This window comes from Oculina patagonica, chromosome 7 (assembly GCF_052425735.1).
Source record: "Oculina patagonica isolate OP01 chromosome 7, crgOcupat, whole genome shotgun sequence".
NCBI classification, from domain to species: domain Eukaryota; kingdom Metazoa; phylum Cnidaria; class Anthozoa; order Scleractinia; family Oculinidae; genus Oculina; species Oculina patagonica.
This window is the reverse complement of record NC_135764.1, coordinates 31055578-31076361: the sequence shown is the minus strand read 5'-3', so window position 1 is coordinate 31076361 and position 20784 is coordinate 31055578. Positions and strand designations below refer to the sequence as shown.

At 41.2% G+C, this 20784-nt stretch overlaps 1 protein-coding gene across 1 annotated transcript in view; it reads right to left on the bottom strand.

Annotated features, from left to right (window-relative positions):
* Nucleotides 1–20784, bottom strand: part of LOC144659604 (schlafen-like protein 1) — a 32425-nt gene continuing 11641 nt past the window's right edge. Inside the window, exons 6-8 of the mRNA XM_078520071.1 lie at nt 5042–5186; nt 2787–2870; nt 1–676 (exon numbers count right to left, since the gene is read on the bottom strand). Coding sequence (XP_078376197.1) covers nt 533–676; nt 2787–2870; nt 5042–5186 — 373 coding nt within the window. The 3' untranslated portion in view covers nt 1–532. The remainder of the gene's footprint in view (nt 677–2786; nt 2871–5041; nt 5187–20784) is intronic.

Sequence of the window (20784 nt, the reverse complement as noted above, 5' to 3'; positions counted from 1 at the left end):
TAGTATACGTAACTTGCATACCTTTAATAATAGATTGTCTTTAAACTTTTTTTTATTTTAAAATAACATCTCTCCTATAAACACATTATCTATATCTCGTCTTATAATCACAACTCTGTGTTCACTTCTGACCAGGTTGTAATACAGTGTCCAACCCGCCAGTGAAGAGGACATCTCGTAACAACAAAATAATTAATCAATTACATTAACAATGTTTTTATCTTTTAAATCAAAGCTGTTTGATCGGCGCAGAAGTAGCAAGCATCCAATACACTATTAAATCATTATCAATCAAACATTTATGTGAAAATCGAACTTCACTTTACTTTATGTACCATATGACGTTTTAAACTCTTTATCTTTTTTCTAAAATATGTACATCTGCATAGATAAATATGTAACAATATAACATAACTCTTATTAAAGATTTTTCTAATTTGAATATATAGAACACAACGCATAAAAATAGCAATTCTGAAAAGTTATTATTCCACCTTGAATATTAATTTTCATTTCACCTCGAATAAATTATTCATGGTGAAATGACAATAACTTTTCGTGATTTTTTGGCTGAAGGAGTCTTGTCTTTCTTGATCTCAACATTCTCTCTCTTGGAAGATTTTCCTGGCGAAGGTGACTCCAAGTTCATTGCATTAATTCGTCGTTCTTCAATTACCTACCGAAACAAATTCAAGACTGAAAAAAATATCGATAACTTGACGCATTTTTACCCGATCAATTCTTCCAATTCTTGTTGATCCAGATTACATTGTAATAGGATTTCTGCTTATTACAACATTTTTTAAGGAAATCAAATTTACAAGACTTACAACATCGCAAAGTATACAGATGCAAAATAGGGGTCATAAATGGTCCCTCAAAATTTCGCAGTGCTTGCAAAATTAGGCTTCTGCTCGGAATGCTCGCAAAATGCGCTCATTTGCTCGTGTTCGCATGTTCGGTTTTTAGTGGAGGGTTGCTTTTTCACAAGTGCTTGTTGCTCGCAAGAATAATTTTTGTCAACGCTCCTGCTTGCAAAGAAAATGCTCTGCTCGCATGCTCGCAAAGACCATTATTTTGATTCCCCTCAAAATGTATGTATGTATGTTCAGTAGAACCCCGGTAACTCGAACTCTGAAGGGAAACGAGGAACAGTTCGAGTTTGCGGGGTTTTGAGTTATCGGGGTCGATTGAATATTTAATTTGCCAAGTTAATAATTGATAGTTTGCTGATTTTTCAGCACTTCAGTATACAGTACAGTGCAAATTGAACTAATCTTGCCAGAAACTCTAACACGACCATACATTCTTATGATAAGAGTGGAAAATGGCTGTCAAATACGTGATCTGTTCGTTGCCATAATCAATGGGCAACCGTGACGAGTTGCAAGAACCGGAATTCGAGTTATCGGGGTAAATTTTACCCGAATTTGGATCAAGGGAAACTAAGGGCCCCTTTACATGGAAAGAGGATGATCCTATTGCCAGGATTATCCTAGCACTAGGATCATCCGAGCGCGACATGTTTTCAGCTTTCAGTTTACATGCGAAGGGCTGCATTTGGTTCCAGTGCTAGGATCATCCTAGCGCTAGGATCATCCTATCTGAGACGAGGGATGATCCTAGCGCAAGGATCATCCTAGCTCCATGTAAACAGGCTCGAAAGGCCCAGGGCTCTCTTCGCACACACCCGCCATCTTGAAAATAGAGATTGTCCTGGGGACGAGGTTGTTAAACAACATGGCGGCCTCTTCATCACATGTGGTGGACGACTACCAACAAGCCGAACTAAAAAGTACTGGAACCGTCCTGCCAAATTTTGCATGTAAACCAAATGAAACGCTGATCCCAGAAGTCCCATTTTTGCATGTAAACCAAATGAACCTTCTAGGATAATCCTGGCACTAGGATCATCCTCTTTCCATGTAAAGGGGGCCTAAGGGCCTGTTTACATGGAAGGCGGGTGCCCCGGCTAACCGAGTTACCCGGCTAACCGAGCTACCCTGGGCGAGCCAACTTTTCATACGTTTCCTAAGAAAATGTATTGAAGCCTTTACATGCTAGAAGGGTAACCCGCCTTGCCGGGGCACTCGGTCTACTTGCCCGGGGCACCCTTCTAGTAAACGGTTATGCCCGAGCTATCCCGGCTTGCCGGGATAAGTTTTCGCGCGTGTTTTTAAACTAAATTTGAAGTTAATGGCATAAAATGTATAAATTCTGGACCCAAACAGTGCTATTTGATCAAAATTAGTTTTATCAGTCGGCTGGAAATATTTCTTTGAGCAACAGCTAATTATAATTCGAAATTTTCGTGGGAATGATTATCCTAATTCACGACACAACAAATTTAATTTCAATTTGGCGGCCAAATACTGTTGCATTTCGATTGAATTTCGTCAAAAATGAACGCAGTAAATTTCTTAGAACTTGTACATCAAATTAAAATAAGTTTGAAGACGAAAAGCCTTGATTATTCAGTAAAAAGTCATATGTTCTTCAATCATTTGGAGCTACATTGTTTTCCCACGCCGTGACACGCTTCAATGACGCTGTCTCATCTCGGGTAGAAGGGTTGTGAATTCTGCATGTAAAGGCGGGCTAGGTTTTATCCCTTCTAGCCGGGTAACTCGGTTAGCCGGGGCACCCTCCCTCCATGTAAACAGGCCCTAAATTTTGTTCGAGTTAGCGGGGTGGTTCGAGTTATCCGAGTTCGAGTTACCGGGGTTCTACTGTATGTACGTTCCAAGCTACACTCAGGTGTTTGTTAGCAAGCAAACCAAACTCACCTCACGGTATTTTTGGATGACAATATCCCTTATTTGTAAGGGATTCAGGGGCCCTTGAACGGAAGACTCCCTCCGGATATAAACCTTTAATTAAGAAAAAAAATATTTTTTCTAATGTAAATTTAAAAATGTAATGTTAACGTTGTTTATAGTGAACGTGCACTTAGCTTCATATCCCTGAGAAAACAAAACTACAGAGACAAATATATCATTTGAATATACCGGTAACAAAGTTAAAAATCCTAACTAGCAGGAGGCTGACTGGTTGGAACAAAGCGAACAAAGAACAAAGCGTGAGCGAGGATTTGAACTCGGGACAACCAAGAGGAAATCCAGCTAGTGGCAGGGTGGAGGGGTTGAACTCGGGATAAGAATAATAAGAATTAATAATAAGAACAACCTACGGTTACAAGAAGTTTCAAATCTCTAGAGGTTGGTTTTCAATGGCGACAGAGTCAGTCTTAATCAGAAGGGCAAAGTACACGATCTAGGGAAAACAAACCGACAGTTGATTTTGCTTATGACTAAGTCGCTTATGATGTGCTACTGAAAAACTTGATTGTTAGGGTTGCAAGCAGAAAAGAAGCACTCGGAGGGCGTGAGGACTAGCATTGTGATTGGTTTGTTTTTTTGCTTCTACAGAAACAAAAGAAATGGAAGCATTCTGATTCTTCGGCCTCTGATTCCGTTTAGCTAATGCTCCACTTACGAATCCGAATCTTGATCCAGATTCTAACAAGGTCATAAGTGCTCTTACGACTTCGACATGTGTATAATCAAATTCTTAGATGTATTAGCGGCAAAGTGCCGCATTTGTTTTTTTTTAAAAAAACTATTTCGCATTTAATAAAAGGGATGTGGCTCTTACACAGACGAAATCAGCTAACCTGTTACATCTGACGAAAGTGCGAACAGAAACCGCGAAAAAAATCTTTTTTATTATTTCGGCTGCCGGATTTATAACTGCTTTCAAAATGATATGTAATCTAAAGATTTTTTTTATATTATACAAATGCAACTAAAATTTAGCCGAAATCTTGGTAGTTTTATATATTTCATTCTTTTTACTAGGACCTCTGTTGATAACAGTTTTCAATGTATTTATAATGTTGATAGAGTTACCCTTAAGGTTACTATTGTTAGCGGCTACTAAGTTAGCGATTTTAGCGAGTTGGTCAAAATTCGCTAAAATTTGCCTCAGTCAAATTGAGTACTCGTTAAAGGTAAGTAACCCCCCTTGGGTGCCGGTAACTTTGTTCTTTCTGGCAATGCAAATGTTCGTTCAATTTCAAGTGAGTTTGTTGTTTTACTGAACATTTATTTCTATCTGTATGTTTTTGTATGTTAATACTGGTTTACACGATATCACTATTTAAAAAGAAATTCGGAAAATTGCTAAATTAAATAGACGCTAAATCTTGCTCTGAAAAAAAAATTTAGAAGTCGCTAAAAATAGTAACCTTAAGTAAGCTTGTGTTAGCTCCACCCTAGATTTTTTGAAGATGCCTTGAAGAAAAAGAGTAAAAGTTGTTTCTCTTCGATTTGCTTTTGGAATTCACAATTGCTAAAACCAATTTTCCTTTTCCTTGGATTGGTTCAAGAAATCATGGTTCTACTGTACCACGATTTCTTTTAGACATATCCATTAATTAATTTCCTTTTGTCTTTCAGAGATCATTCTTACTACGTGTTGGGCAGTACCGTTGTCGATAAATCTTGGTCAGAAAAAATCACTAAAATTAGTAGCTGCTAACAATAGTAAGCTTAAGATACTACCCTATTCAAATTGAAGCCGCCGCCTGGTTAGCTCAGTTGGTAAAGCGCCGGACTGCAGTGCGGGAGGTCGTGGGTTCGAACCCGAGACCGGACCAACACTCAGGGCCTTAATATAATTGAGGAGAATGTGCTGCTTTTGTAATTGCATCTGCAAATGGTTAGACATTCTAGTCTTCTCGGAAAAGGACGATAAACCGTAGGTCCCGTCTCCTGTATCCTCAGTCTTTTAACAGGGGACGTTAAAGAACCCACGCACTATTCGCAAAGAGTAGGGCACGAAGTTCCCGGTGTTGTGGTCTGGCCTTTGTGTAGTAAATAACAGTATGTGTGCAGCGCATTTGAACATTACATATGAAAAATGCGCTATATAAATTGATTATCATTATCATTATTACGGTAGCCACTATATACCTAATAATAATCAACCATCAAAAAATTAATTCAAGGTATCAATAATGTTCCCAGCATGATGTACGTACTTCATGTTTGGTAGTCTCATATAGTTCCCCTTTTGTACCAGCTTTGACAGAAATTTCCACCACAAAAGTGTCTAATACGAAATTGTGCCAGCCTTCACGTCTCTCGCGTGCGGTCTGGGGATGTGTAATTGGCACAAATTTTACCCTGTTGAAAAAAGAATAAAAAAGTCTGTATGACGTTTAAATGTCAATTTTCTATCACTCACATATAGTAACCAGGAAAAGGATTTTTTTTGGGGGGGAGGGGGGGGGACTTGTAAATTTTTTTTCCAGGAGTGCTCCGCTGAGGACTAGTAGCCCATGCCCCATTTACAGCAGATTTAGGTTAAGCGTTTAACAGTTTCAGTTGTCGTGTTCGTTCTCATGGTTGGTTGATTGCATTGTGAGGCAAAATGATAATGTTCTGTCTGGGAAAAAGCATGAGGATAGAAGATGTATGAATTCATGTCTTGGATCTTATTATGGCAATTGAAGATTGCTAAGATCCAAGAAATGAATTAGGTAATACCTGTTTTAGTTATAGTTGTTGGACGAGTGACGACATGCTTTTTCCCAAATAGAACACTGTCATTGCCACCTAGGCATGCCTGTCATTTTGTCTCGCAATGCAATCAATCAATCAACCGTGAAAACAAATGCGACAACTGAGACTGTTAAATGCTCAACCTAAATTTGCTGTATGACCATGCTAAAAGCTCAATTTTGCTACCACATCTCAGACCAGAAGTGAAAAGAACATTTTTATTTCTATCATTTTCCCTAATTCTATATCATCTGCTATTTTTTCTTATAAATTTAAGTAGAAAGATAAAAGTATTCACCAAATTTCTTTCACATGTGGTTTATTTGGCTACACACATGTAAATTAGGAGTTGTGGCACAAACCGTGACAACTCGCTCGGCTCGCCCGGGCTCGCCTCGCTCCTTGTCACGGTTTGTGTCCACAACTCCTAATTTACATGTGTGTGCGGAACGCAAGACGCCTTTCTTACCCCTCTCGCGAAACGAGTTGCAAAAAAGGCGTTGGCGGCACCTCTAACGGCCCGCAGCAACAGAGAGCGCCACCTGTGTGCTAGATTTATTTTTCAATTGAACAAATATTTTTCTTTAGTATATGCAACAGATGGCTGCCGCAAGATATTCGTCAGAAGTTTTGCAAGCTAAGATGGAGGAAAACCTCCGTGAATTTCAAAGAAACCCCCAAAGAAATTTGTCTTTTTCACTCGCCCACACCGATTTTAACGAATGGCTTAGAGTATGGAAAATGGACATACCCGAAACTGACACAAACAACAAAGATCTTTTAATTTTTGCAAAAAAACACAAAAAAAAGTTTTATGATCTTTTGGAAAGCGAAATTGATGACTTACGAAGCTTAAAAGCAAGCTTTGGACTTGAAGTTAAATTTTCGATACAAAGAGACGGAGTTACGCAACACATGAACCACTATTTCAGTGAAAGAGAACCGCACGTGTTTTCAAAAAACACCAAAGAAGAAATCGAAAAAGAGTTTGTCAGATTTATCGAAAAAGCAAAGGGAGAAATTGAGGCTTGGTCAGAGAAGGGCTCGGGGTGGAAAATTGAAAGAATAGAAATGGCGTATATCAATGTCGCGCGTTATCAGCCATTGAGAGGGGGGAGTTATCTGCCTTTACCACCAAAATTGGCAAACAAAAAAGCAGTTATTAACGTGCAAAACAGGGATAACGAATGTTTGAAATGGGCTTTGAGAGCTGCATTATTTCCGCCAAGAGATGGGAAAAATCCGCAAAGAACAAGCAGATACCCAGTTGACGACGGAATAAACTACAATGGAATCGATTTTCCAACGCCTCTAAAGCAGATTGACAGGCTTGAGGCGCAAAACAACAACCTTGCAATAAATGTGTTTGGATGGGAAGACGACTGTGTGATACCTTTCAGAACAAGCAAAAAAGAAAATAGCATTTCCCGTATAAACCTTATGTTAATTGAGTCAGGATTAATTCAGCACTACTGTTTTGTAAAAAGAGTATGCGCTCTGCTTTACGATCAGACTAAATCACACAACAAAAAACACTTTTGCATGATGTGCTTGACCGGTTTTACAAGAGCAGACTTGCTCGAAAAGCACGAAAAATATTGCAATGGAGTTAACGGCAGGCCAACAAGAATCGAAATGCCGGAAGAGGGGAAAAACACTATTTCTTTTAAAAACTACCACAAACAAATGAAAGCGCCTTTTGTAATTTACGCCGACTTTGAGGCATTGTTAAGAAAGATGCAAGGATGTAAACGCGAAACGGCCGAGGAGCGCCAGAAAAGAAAAGACCTTGGTGAAGAAGTGAAAGACATGAAGCCGAGTTACACAGACAAAACAGAACAGCACGAGGCATGCGGATTTGCTTACACAGTTGTAAGGAGTGATGGTGAACACGAAAAAACATTTGTGTACAGAGGACAAAACGCCGTTGAAGTATTTTTGAACTGTCTTTTAAGTGAAGAAAGAAAAATAAGATATGAATTGTCAAAGCCAAAACCTCTTGTGATGACGGCAAAAGACTGGGTAAACTTCAAAAATGCAACCAATTGCCACATTTGCGAAGAAACGCTAATGAAACAAAACTTTTTGGACTCTTTGCCAGTTTGGATTGGAAACAAAAAGGAGCTTAATTACTTTGGGCAGATGCACAAAAAATGTTATTACAGAAAGGAAAAAGAGGAAAAAAACCTGGATACCGAAACCCACTATAAGCTAAAAAAGCTTGAAAAAGAAACACACAAATTAGCAGCGAAAAACCAAAAAAACTGCTTAGCGTGCCACAAGCCGCTTATCCAGCCGAACTACAAGGATGTGGTAAAAGACCATTGCCACATAACAGGCAAGTTTCGAGGAGCCGCACACAACATTTGTAACTTTATGATGCGAATAGATCCGAAAAAGGTTCAAATACCAGTTGCATTTCACAACCTGAGGGGTTATGATGAACACCATTTAATGCAGGCAATGTCAAAGATTTCAAAAGAGGCACAGAAAGAGGTAAAATGTGTCGCAAACAACATGGAAAAATACATCACATTTTCACTGGGGGGTTTAAGGTTTATTGACAGCTTGAACTTTTTACCTGGGAAGCTTGAAAAACTTGTAGAAGAGATACCAAAGGAGTCATTAAATATAACAAAGGATAACTTAGAATTTGAAGAAAGCGAAGAATGTTTTGAACTTCTTTGCAAAAAGGGAATCTATCCTTACGAATACATGGACTCATGGGGAAGATTTAAAGAAACAAGTTTGCCAGAAAAAGAAAAGTTTTACAGCAAACTTAACGACGAGCACATAACAGATAAAGAGTATGAACATGCGCAAAAAGTGTGGAAAACCTTTGGCTGCCAGACCCTGGGCGACTACCACGATTTGTACGTTAAGACAGACGTGACCCTGTTAGCCGACGTCTTTGAAAGCTTCCGAAAACTCGGTCTTGAGAAGTACGGGTTGGATCCCGCGAATTATTACACGACGCCAGGCCTTTCTTGGGACGCACTCTTGAAAAAGACAGGGGTGGAGCTTGAGTTACTTACAGACTATGAAATGCATCTTTTTGTCGAAAGGGGAATAAGAGGCGGAATTTCGATGGTAAGCAAGAGATATGCAAAGGCGAACAACCCTTATGTTGAGGGATTTGACCCGAGCCAGCCAAAAATATACATAACGTACCTCGATGCGAATAACCTTTACGGGTGGGCAATGAGCAAGCCGCTCCCAAAAAGTGGTTTCAGATGGAAAAAGGTTATGCCAACAGAAAAAGAAATAACGACAAAAAAAGAGTATGCAAAAGCTGGATGGATTTTAGAGGTGGACTTGGAATACCCGAAAGAGCTGCATGACGCCCACAACAGCTATCCATTAGCACCAGAGAAAAAGAAAATAAACAAAGAAATGTTTTCGCCTTACCAAAACAAAACAATAAAAAATCTTGATTTGCACCCGCCAGACACCGAAAAGCTTGTTTTAACTCTTGAAGACAAAACCAATTACGTCGTGCATTACCGAAACTTGCAGTTTTATCTAAAACAGGGAATGAAACTCAAAAAAGTGCACAGGGTCTTAGAGTTTGAACAAGAGGCGTGGATGGAGCCGTACATCCGGATGAACACAGAATTCCGAAAAGAAGCGAAAAGCGACTTTGAAAAGAACTTTTACAAGCTGATGAATAACTCAGTTTTTGGAAAAACAATGGAAAACCTGAGAAACCGTGTAGACATAAGAATAGTGCGCAGCGACGAAACAAAGAAAATAAGAAAATTAGTTGCAAGCCCATTGTATTCAAGACATGTAATGTTTTCAAACGATCTGGTTGGAATAGACATGCGAAAAAGTAAGCTTTTTCTTAATAAACCGGTCTACACAGGCATGACCATCCTTGACGTAAGCAAGTTATGTATGTACGATTTTTATTACAACCACCTGAAAAAAGAGTACGGGGAGCGTTGCGAGCTTTTGTATACAGACACAGACAGCCTTTTGCTTGAGATAGAAACAGAAGACGTTTACGCGGACATGGCAGAAAACATTGACAAGTACGACACAAGCGACTACCCGAAAGATCATTCGCTGTTTTCAACAAAAAACAAAAAGGTGTTGGGAAAAATGAAAGACGAATGCGCAGGAAAACTAATTTCAGAGTGTGTTTGTTTGAGGCCAAAAATGTATTCAATAATGACAGAAGACAAAAAAAATATAAAAAAAGCAAAGGGGGTAAAAGAGTGTGTGACAAAGAATAAGATAGATCATGAAAACTTCAAAGATACACTTTTTCAAAACAAGGAAAGCTTTCACGAAATGCACATGCTAAGAAGCTATGCCCACGAGATGTATTCAATAGTGGTAAACAAAAAATCGCTGTCGCCTTTTGACTCAAAGCGATGGATAGCGGATGATGGGATACATACAAATGCTTACGGGTATAAGTTTTGCGAAACAAAGCCTACATAAACATAACTTTTAGAGCTTTTCTGAGCCCAAGGGGCTCAAGCACTAAGTGCTTGGTGGTAACTGTGTATTTGGAGGAATAACAAGCAATTCTTCACGCACGAAGCCGCGCTTTGGACCATCGTGCAAGTAATAAAGCACTGGCTGATTAGGTTTAGTAACAGACCTTTCAATGCTGTAGACTTTTAATGACCAAATCGGATCTGTAGCCCTTTTTACGCCGCCTTCCAGCTCGCCAGGTTGGTAGAGGAAGCGCACATTAACGAGAGAGGGGAGTTTTTTTTCTTTCTTGCCAACAGGTCTTGTATATTTTGAGGACGGTTTTGACGAAACAGCCTTTTCTTTGATTGCAGCAGCAGGTTTCTTACCAGTAAGACTGGTTACTTCGTTGTTCAGAGCGGCAACAACTTCGGGTAGCCTTTTTACCCACGCTGTCGACCGCTGGCCAGATGGCAGGTTCATCTCGACACCGTACTGATAACCAAACAGGCGCCCTGCCAGTGTTTGATTAAAACGTTCAACAATAGCTTGATCTCTGTGAATGTTAACACGCCCGCGTCTAATATAGGTTTTGTGATTTTCCATTTCTTTGGTAACAGCTCCCATGAATTCGCGACCAGGGTCAACTTGCAGCATCTGTGGCCATTTTAGTGCACTTCGCCTGTAAATTGTCTGAAAACCTTTTGCAACCTCAGTTGAATCTTTGGAGGTCAAAGGCTCGGCCTCTTTGAATCGGCTGGCAACGTCAACAACAGTCAGAGCGTATTTGTAAACTTTTCGCCCTCGCGGCAGTTTGTCGTGTGGCAGAAAAAGAAGGTCCGCCTGGTGGACCGCGTTAGGAGAAGAAACATCGAATTTTGGGCGAGGAACGTATCGTGGTGCCGGAAGGTAGATCTGCCAAAGGGCCTGCTTAACGAGCCACTTTTTAGCAGCATCTTCGGAAACCTTGGCCGCCTCGGCTAATTTTTTTATCGCTGCAATTCCCTTCCAGTAGCCCTGGGGGCTATAGTAGACTTTCGAGATTTTCTTCGAAAAGTTTTGCTCCGCAAAAATCTTTGCATCCATGTGTATACAAGAAAAAAAGAAAAGTTTAAAGAAACCGAAAGGCAGCGTACCCAAGTGCAAGCGCGCCAGCGCCAACGAACATAAGTTCACCTTGTTTCTGCTGCTCACTTGGCTGATAGAAATCAGAGAACTTGGGTTCTTTCGGAGGAATCATTTGTTTGTCAGGATGTGCCTGGTTGTAGAGTTTGAAAGCGTAGTCTGTGTTCGTAAAGTTTTGTTTCGCTTGCTGTTTGATCTCATTGTTGGTTTCGATCCAGTCGAGAAGCTTCGTGCGGTCGCGAGAGTATTTCGCGTAAGCTGCCTGGTAAGCCTCGAGAGCTTTGTCGTGTCTTTCTTTTTCTTTTAAAGCGGCGTCATCTCCGCCACCCAAAGCTCGAGCAAGGTAGTTGCCGCCAATGAAAGCAGCAGCGTTCAAGATAGCTCCGCCAGCCATAATCGCGACGCTTGCCATTTTGTTATTATACTATTCTAATTTTTTTTTAATTGGTTGGGAGAATTTTCTGGTCCTCGAGATACTGTTTAAGTGCAACGCTGCCAGCCATGACGGCTGTGAACTTTACATAGTTCATAAAACTGCTGCTTGGGTCGGATGTGAAGTTTTCTTTTACAACTTTTTTGGCAGCCCAGCCGATTCCGGCGGCGAGACCTGTAATGGTGGCGGCATCCATGAGCGTTTTCACGAGTTTGTTGTCGGACATGGCGGTTCAGTATAAAATAATAAAAAATATTCAATTGAAAAATTTTTTTGTTTATTCTTCACCGTTTTGCGAAGCAAAGTTTGCAACTTCTTCACCAGATTCAACTTCTTTTGTTTTTTTTATACCTCTTTTAAAAATTGTATCCTCATCCTTTTGCACCCGAATAGCGGTTTTAACGCAAGTTTTGGAAAATTCAAACCAAAGTAATGCAATACCAGCCATAGCTGCACCTTTAACAAGGTTGTCAAGAATAAAACCAAGGGACATTGTCGGTATAATAAATGAAAAATAAATGTTCAAAAGAAATTTTTTAATCCATCGGACGGATTCCTCTTTGTTTGCGAGGTCTAATGGCATTTTGGATTGTCGAAGGCGTGTCTGAAGAACGCGTTGCAACCCTTCCAATACTTTCTGCTGTAACGCGCAAAGCGCGGGGTTCCTCTGGGACCCCTGGTGTGTCATCAGTTATAAGAGTTGGCGGAGCTTTAAATGTTGGACTTCTTTTTTCGTTTATAAAGCCTTTTATGTCTTCGCGTTTCACATAAGTTGTAACGATTGCACCGCCGATACCAAGCAAAGATATCCATTGATTTGTGGTGAGACCGCTTGATTGCGGCTGAGCCTCGGGCGGAGCTGGTTCCGTTACGTCCGGTGGTGTTGCATTTCGCTTTGCAGCAGCAGATTTCTTTTCCTTTTCTTTTGCAATTATTGCAGCAGCCTCGACAGCAGCTTTTTTCTGTGCTTCACGAGCCTGTTTTGTTTTTTCAGCTGCAAGCTTGCCAGCAGCAACTCGCTTTGGATTTTTGGCAGGCTTTGTTGCTGGAGTTGTTGAAGTAACTTGTTTCTGTTCTTCTTGAGCGATCGGAGTTGGTTCGAGCTCGGCCATTTATAATAAAAAAAAATAATATTTAAATAGAAAATTGCTCAGCAAGATTTTTTGCTAAGCAATTGCTAAGCATTGTTCAGTAATTACTTAGCATTTTCTTAGCATTGCTCAGAAAAATCTTCAGTAGTGTTTGTGTCCGCATCTTTGGAAGCACCTTTGGTTTCGCACAGCGAAGTGTGCGACTTTGTAGCTTCGTTTAAATCAATGTGCTTTGTTGTGATGAGCGCAGCATTTGCAACGGCAAGAAAGCGGCCGCATTTCAAAGCCAGACCGCCTGCCAAAGTGGACAGCTCTTTGCTGATGATGTAGTCGTTTTTGAGTTCCTTCTGATAATCATTGACGTCCTTGATATTTACGGCCATACCAACGACTTTAGTAACAAGAAAAATAAAGCTGTCAATCAAGCTGTCGGTTGTTTTGGATCCAACGTATGCCTCATATCTCTTTAAGTACTTTTCAACTTCTTTATCTGTCAAGCGCTTCACCTGCTCGTGTGTCAGTTGCACACCGATTGCTTCTTTGGCTTTTCCTGTTGAAACAAGGATTGCAAGCTGTTCACGCAAAGCAGGAATGTCAGGGCCTTGAATGAGTGCCATAGCGCTTTCTGTACTTTCTGGTTCAGCTCCTAGCAGTTCCATTACGGAAGCTAATTCTTGTTCACTTGCAGAGCCCTTGACGCTCTCGGGAGGAGAAGTTGCGAACGGGTCAGCCATTTATTACTCTAAAAAATATGTTCAATAAGAAAATTTTGTGCCGTAAGGGTGGCGATGAGAAATGACAAGATGCGAAAACTTATTTTTTTTTAGCTTTAAAATGATTTCTTTGTAATCCTCATTGGCAAGTTCGCCAGCGTAATCCTCAAAGATTGCCTTCGTGGTCTTGGCAGAGGGGGTGTAAAAGAAAACGATTGCCGCAACATTTTCGCGGAATGAGGATGTTATGCTTGTCAATTTTTGAGTTAACATCCATATGCTCAAGCCTGCGTGGCGAGCAGAGAAAGCAAGATTCACCAACTCCCCTGTTCTTCCTTTTACATCTTTCGAAGCAGCACAGTCGTCGAGGATGATAAGCGTGTTCGTACCCTCAAAAAGAAATCTTGAAAGCCTTAACCAAGATTCCACCTCGTGCTGCTCGCAAATGAAAACAAAAAATCGAATATCTTCCTCAGCAAAGCGATAATAAGTCTTGTTGTGCTCGAAAGTCGGGCAGATGAGCACGATGTAGTCAAACTTGCCTCGGAAAGGGCCACAAAGCTGATTGACCACGTATCTTGTTTTTCCTGAGTTCGTTGGTCCCACAATGAGGGCGTTGAAGGGTATATTGGCAGGATCCATCTTCGTTCGTATATGTACCTAAGGTACACTTTTTCAAAGAAAAAATTATAAAAGCACAGATTCTAACTGCCTGCCAAGTATATTCATTTGGGCGTCGCTGATTACGTAAATGTGGCAGTTCAAATTACCTGAGCCGCTTGCTTTCCTCTCTAGCTCAAGCTGGACACCGTCCTTTGTGTTCACAAGGCGCGTGCCGCTTCCGTGCATCGAGTGGTCAGCCATGGAACGCAGATCAATAAGAAGGCCAAACTTGTCTTCTGTGTAAAACTTTTGCAGAGTCATGTGCTGCGTTTTATTTTTTTCTTTCATGTAGAATCTTTTAACTTCTCCCCAAATGTCCATTCCTTCGATGCCGTTGTTGTACAGCATGTTTGGCGAGCCGTTGACAGTGATGCTTACTTTTGTAAGGTTCGGGTTAATGTACTTTTCCGAGCTCCTTGCACCTTTGTTATATTGCTCAATAAATAGGAGCAAGATACCTTTCATGGACCTCCTCTGCGGGTTGACCCTTAGATTCAGACGTGTGTCGGAGCCTTTTGCAAAAGTCACCACTTTAACACGCTGGATGTGGTCGTAAGCGAACTCTTTGCCGCCCGAATAAGCGCTGAACGCTTCATCTGCAATTTCCTCGCTTCTTATCATCTCGTACTCCAGCTGGATGTTTGTCAACTTGTATTTTAGTTTTGTTGTATCTGAGCCTCTGACCACATGTTCGGCTGCCGCGAGCTTCAGTTCGAACACAAGATCGTTGTATAGTGCCTGAGGATAAAATGCCCCATGGTCAGTTAAAATCTGGTGATCCAGGCGGATGCGGTATTTATTTCCATATATCTCATTCAGCTTTTTTTCTGCGTCCACACCTGAAGTTTTCTTATCGCCAGCATTTGAGCGAATTTTGTTAAGGTCCTCGCTCTGAATGCCCTCTGGCACCCTGTCGTCGCGCTCCTCCTGCGAAAGGAAAAAATCCTCAAATATTTTGTAGATGTCATAGCCAACCGTGTCCTGCACGACGGTGCCTTCGTACTTTACAACAAAATCGTCGACCAGAGCTCGGCTGACGTTGTCAACCAGAAAGTTGTTGGCATGGCCTCCGCTCAAGTCGATGTTGAAGCGCAGCGCCAGCGAGCCGGGCACAATGACCTCGTTTTCGTTCAGCTTGGGCACTGAAACATACAACGTTTCCTCTGGATTGGCTTCTGTGCGGTCAAAAGTGATTCGTTTTACAGCGCGCTCGGCTTTCAGTGCGCCGAGTATTTTCTCTGTGCGTCCCGGTCGAAGGTTTTCTTGAACAGCAGCCATCTCTCGATTGGTTTTATTGTTAAATTGAAAAGTTTAATTTGAAAATATATATAAATTACGTGATGGCGGAAGGTGGTGGTGAGTTTGGATACGAGGACCATGATTTGGACCGAGATCTTGACCACAACAGTGATAACGATGATGAAGAGGAACAAGAGGTCGACACAACCCGACCATTTCAGCCCGGGGAGGCATCCACACCCTACCATGGGGGTGAACAACATGAAATGCAAACGATGCAGCACGAACAGAGCGGGCTGCCAGACACATCCTACGAAGAAACACCTTTGCTTGACAGTGCGCAATCAATGAGCGAAAAAGCATGGAAGTCTCTAAAAGGGGTGTTTCCAGAAAGCTCATCAACAAATCTTGAAGCTTCTTACAGTCTAAAGGGCAGATTACAAGTAAAAATGGCCGGAGCTGGTAAAAAATTATATGACCTTTTCACCACCAAAAGGGGTACAGGTGGTAAACAACAGCTAAATCCAAGTCTTACAAAAGAAATCAGGAAAGAACTTGGACCAATGGCACAAGAACTTATTGAGAAAGAAAATGAAGAAATACGAGAAACCAATAGAAGATTAAGAGAATCTGAAATCCAAGTTCAAGAGTCCCAAAAAATCGCATCAGAAAAAGAAAAAGCCATCGAAGAAGTAGAAAAAAAAGAATAAAAATCGAGCGAAATAACGCCATTATTGATCAACTTGGGTCAGCTGTTGAAAATAAATCAGAAGTAGAAAGACTTAAGCTATTAAATAAAAATCTTGAAGCTGATGTAAAAAACTCAGAAAAAGAAGTTGCTGCTCTTGAAAAACTGGCAAAAGATAAGGCAAAAGAACAAAAAAAAGGCGACCAACTAAGGGCAGTCCTCGCTGCCCAAGAGAGCAAAAGAAACACTTTGGAAGAAAATCTCAACAACACAAAAGGGTTGGATGATTTAAAAGAAAAAGAAGCCGAGATAAAACAACAAAACGAGGAAGACAAAAAAATTATTGAAGATGATAATGCCTCGCCATCTGAAAAACAAGCAGCGGAAGACAGAGTCGCAGAAAGAACCGAGGAGCTCGGGCGTTTGCAAACGCAGATTGCAGAAAGAGAAAGGGCGCTTCCACTTCGTGAGAGGATCAAAGAGATCTTCAAAAAATATGGCGTGACAGTAACAGCAATACTTCTTGCTGCTGGTGTCACGATTGGTTCTGTTATTGGAACAATTACAAACGCGTTGAAGGCAACCGGCAAAGCGTTGGGGAAAGGCCTAAGTGATATTGGCTCAAAGGTAGCATCAGCTCTGCCTGGTCTCATTGGCTCGATTGCGAAATTTCTTTTCAAAACCGCTGGTCAAGTAATTGGATTTCTTGCAGAGCACACCTGGCTGCTTATCCTTGCTGTGGTTGCTTTTCTTGTTGAAAAATACATCAAAAAGAGACGTTAACGCATAAGGGTGTAGAGCAAAGCTGCTGCTCCAACCGCGCCAACAGCGACAGTTGCTTTGTTTATTTCGTGTGAATCATTGGCTACGGCCTTCGTAGCTTTAGCGCTTTGCGCGTTGCCGTCCTTTGGACGGGGACCGTAAAGGTCCCTAGCTGGTGTTTCAGCAGCGCTTGCGGCGGGTGTCCAATTTTTTTTTGCTGTGGCGCTCTTGTGTATAGGATTTGAAGGGTGGCTGTTTGGTGGGTTGATTTTTGATTTTCCTCCCGCCATCAGTTTAAGAGCTGCTTTTTTTGTAGCTTTATTAACCTCATCATTCACTCCTAATTTCATCCCAACAACAGCCTGCTTAAGCTGGTTATTGTAACCAACAACGCTTTCTGTGTTTATCAACATACGAGCGGGCATCAGCCAGGCACCAGGGCAGACTGCAAGGTTAAGCCGAACCTTAGCTTCGTCGATGGCTAATTGGTATCTTTGGACCGACTTTGCCAGATCAGGTTGCCTTATAGCGTCTTCAACCAACACGAGGAACTCACTTTGCGCTTCCTTTGCACGGCCGCCTGTGCCAAGTATGCTACTTCGAACGTTCACCTGCGAACCGAGAATACAGTAGACAAAAGCCTCTATCGACTGGTTTACTCTCGACAAACCTGCCTGAGTAAGCCCTTCAGTGCCGTTAGGACAAAACCAGTCTGCCTGTGCATATGCAGCGTCGTCTGGCTCGATGTATTGAATCAAGTTACCTTTGCTTGCAGTTCCACCTTCATCCGAAAATTTATCGTAATCGGGGTATTTTGCTCCAGTTTTGTTTGGTCCAATGTTAGTAATCCAGATATAAACGTTACCAAGTCCGTGGTTTGCGCCTGTTGTGAAACGGAAATCGCTTGACGGGTCGACACCGAACTCAGCGCATATTCTTTTGTAAGAAGCCACGTCGTACTTGTTGTCGAACTGGCTAAAAGTGGGGTCGCCTGGCAAGGCGCTTACGCTCTGAATTCCCCCCATCTGAAACAATATTCGCCTTATCGTGAAATAAACGTGAAAAAGATAAAAATTACGCACAATCGGTGGCAAGCTAAGAGATGAGTGCTCTTCATCGAAAATATCTCGACTTATACCGCAGCCTGTTGTCGCGCACCATACCGCAAAGTTAAGTTGCTGTGGCCAATAGCCCATATTTTGGCTAGCAAGCCACCTTTTTGACTCTTTTCCTGATGTATGCTTCAGTTTTGTTTTTTGAAAAATCTCTCTTAATTTCGTTGTGAAATATTGGTCTGGTGTGACGTAGATGTTTATTTGGCTGTTAAATATTTTTTTCAAACTCGGTGCGGCTTCGTGAAATCCAACCGCGGGAATTGGCAAAGATGAGCCTTTTGCGCCGCTTGGTGACAGCTGTTGTGGAAAACCGCCTGAAATTTGATTCACCCCCAGTGCTTTTTTCATCTCTGGGCTCCAATATTTGCTGTCAGAGCCAAAAACATTTATCAAATGGCCTTGCCCTGCCTTGTAATAAATGTCTGCCGTTGCTGTGTGGTTGTACGCGAACTCAACCTGTGCAACAAATTTTGTTCGGTCAGCGTTTGGATATTTTGCAAGAAAAGGTTTCCATGCATTGTCTTTTGCCGCTTTAGAAATTGTAGTTGCTTCTGGGGTTTTCATCCACTTCATAAAACCTCTTGTTTTTGCATCCATGGTCCTCTTTTATATTAAACATTTTTTATTTTTATTTAATATAAAAATGGTTGTGCTGACTGTTACCACAAAAGAAAATCCGAACACTGTTTATTTTGACCAGCCTATTCCAAAACCAAGCTATATCCGGCTTTTAAGTTGTTCTCTTTACAACAGCTGGAATAGTTTGGAAAAGGATGGAATAGTTTTTTATAAACAAGTGAACAAGGAAGAGAAGGCGCGTTATATACGGCAAGGAAACTTCTCACTCGATGACATTGGGAGTATTTTTGAAAAAGGATTTCCAGAGAAAAACATGTTTTCTGTAACAAAAGGCATTGCAGGCCGTTCATTGATAATAAAAGCAAAAGAGCCCAATTTAAAAGCTTTTGGACTGAACGAAAGTCTTATTAAGTTCTTTAATTTGCCTGGGTTTGAGAATTACGCAAGTATTGAAAAGGAATTTTTTGAAACAATTGAGGTAAATAATGTTTCAAATCCTAAAAATTACTTCATCAACTGTGACCTTATCGACAAGCAACAAAGCTTGCTAAATGGTAAGCCATCAAGCCTTTTAGCGTTTTTTGACATACGTGGAAAACCGTATGAAAAAGTTTATTACCAAAATACACATTTTAACGTCTTGCGCGACGTTTCTGCTGAAGAAAATGTATCATCTCTGACTCTTTCGATTAGAGATGAGAATGGAAAGCCATTCGATTTTAACGGCACAAATCTTACATATGAGTTGGAATTGAATTAAATTAAATACAAAAATAACTTTTATGTATACGAGGCCATGTCATCTGCTAATGTTCTCCCGAGTGCCCCTGCTTATGGTGATCGCGAAGAAAACAGCGTAAAACAAACACTGTATCCCGCTTTGCCAAATCAACCAGAAAACTTTAGGTTAACAAAAATCAATCAAATTTGTTCAGAATTTGACAAAGAAGTTGCAAAATACCGAGCTGTTTTGAAAAAGTATAAAAAGGTGAAGTCTTTTTTTCATTATTCCGCAATTTCAATGGGTGGTTTGTCCAGTGTTCTCTCTGCTTCCAGCCTTGGAACAGCGGTAACAGTCGTTGGTTTGCCGGTAAGCGTTCCTCTCGCAGCATGTGCTGCAATTACAGGCGTTTTGTCAGCCGCTTTCACTGGAGCGAGCAAAAAACTTGAACCAAAAATTTTGAAAAATAATGAAATTACTTCGCTTGCTGTTGCCAAACGTGAAACTGTCAATAGACTTGTTTCTGCCGCTCTCATTGACAATAAAGTTGATGACAAAGAGTTCCAAATTATTTTGGATGAATATTCTCGTTACATGGCTCTCAAAGAGACTGTTCGCAGGCACCTTTCAAAAAATTTAAGCCAAAAAAAGTCATCTCCACAGCCGGACATTGAGAAACTGAGACAGGAAATTCGACAAGAAGAATTAGATAGGTTAAAAAAAAGAATATCAGCAGAGTCGAAATCAGATTTGAGAAAATAAACACTGGATTTAATCTGAGTGTTCAGAAAAATAAAATTAACGCATGACACAAATCGTGACATTGTGTTACACACAGCGTGACATTGTGTGACACAGAGCGTGACAGTCACGCGTGACGTTGCGTGACAGGTCAAACGAAAGGGCAAAACCCTGGTCGGGGGGTGCTCGTTGGCTGTTTCTTGCCTAGCCCCGGCTAGGACTTTTTCCCCGCCGCTGACAAGGCGGCTGTCCCACATTTTTACCTCTGCCGAGGTTTGAAATCCCGAGGAATTTCTGAGCACCCCCACGTTATCAGTAGGGCCGAGGCGGGTTCACCCAGGGGTATCTCCCACTGAAAGGAGTCCCCCTATACCCCGTAATTCACCATCCGCACAAGCCATTATAACAGGATTCAAGTGGTTGGCCATCCACTACCTCCCTTGACTTCACCAGAATTTGTGAACTAACAAAAAATTACGGCCGCGTTAACTTATATATAGTTCACTTTGTCACGTTTTTCACTTGTGGTACCCTTTCACCTATTTTGAGCAAGTACGCATGCGCTTTTGGGCATCAGGATGATGTCATCATTAATTAGACACTTGGTAAAGTTTGGTAAATAGGCTAAAATGTTGGTGCTTTTCCAAGCGATTTGCTTTATTTTAACCGAACTTTCTACTCCCGTTTGGCAAAATGAGGTCAGACAGATAACATATCAAGTCGTGGAAGCAATGCTTGAAGCAGAAAAAAAATAAACAGGCCCGATTGTGTCCGATGTTTCGGGAAAGTTCTTTCGATCGATCGATAAACTTCTGTGATCAAATCCTGTTATTTCTCGATTTCTTCTCTTCGCTTCACTTCGGCAGCTTCTGTGGGGGCACAAAAAATTACAGCGCGTTAACTGAGCGTATTTTTTTTGTAATAT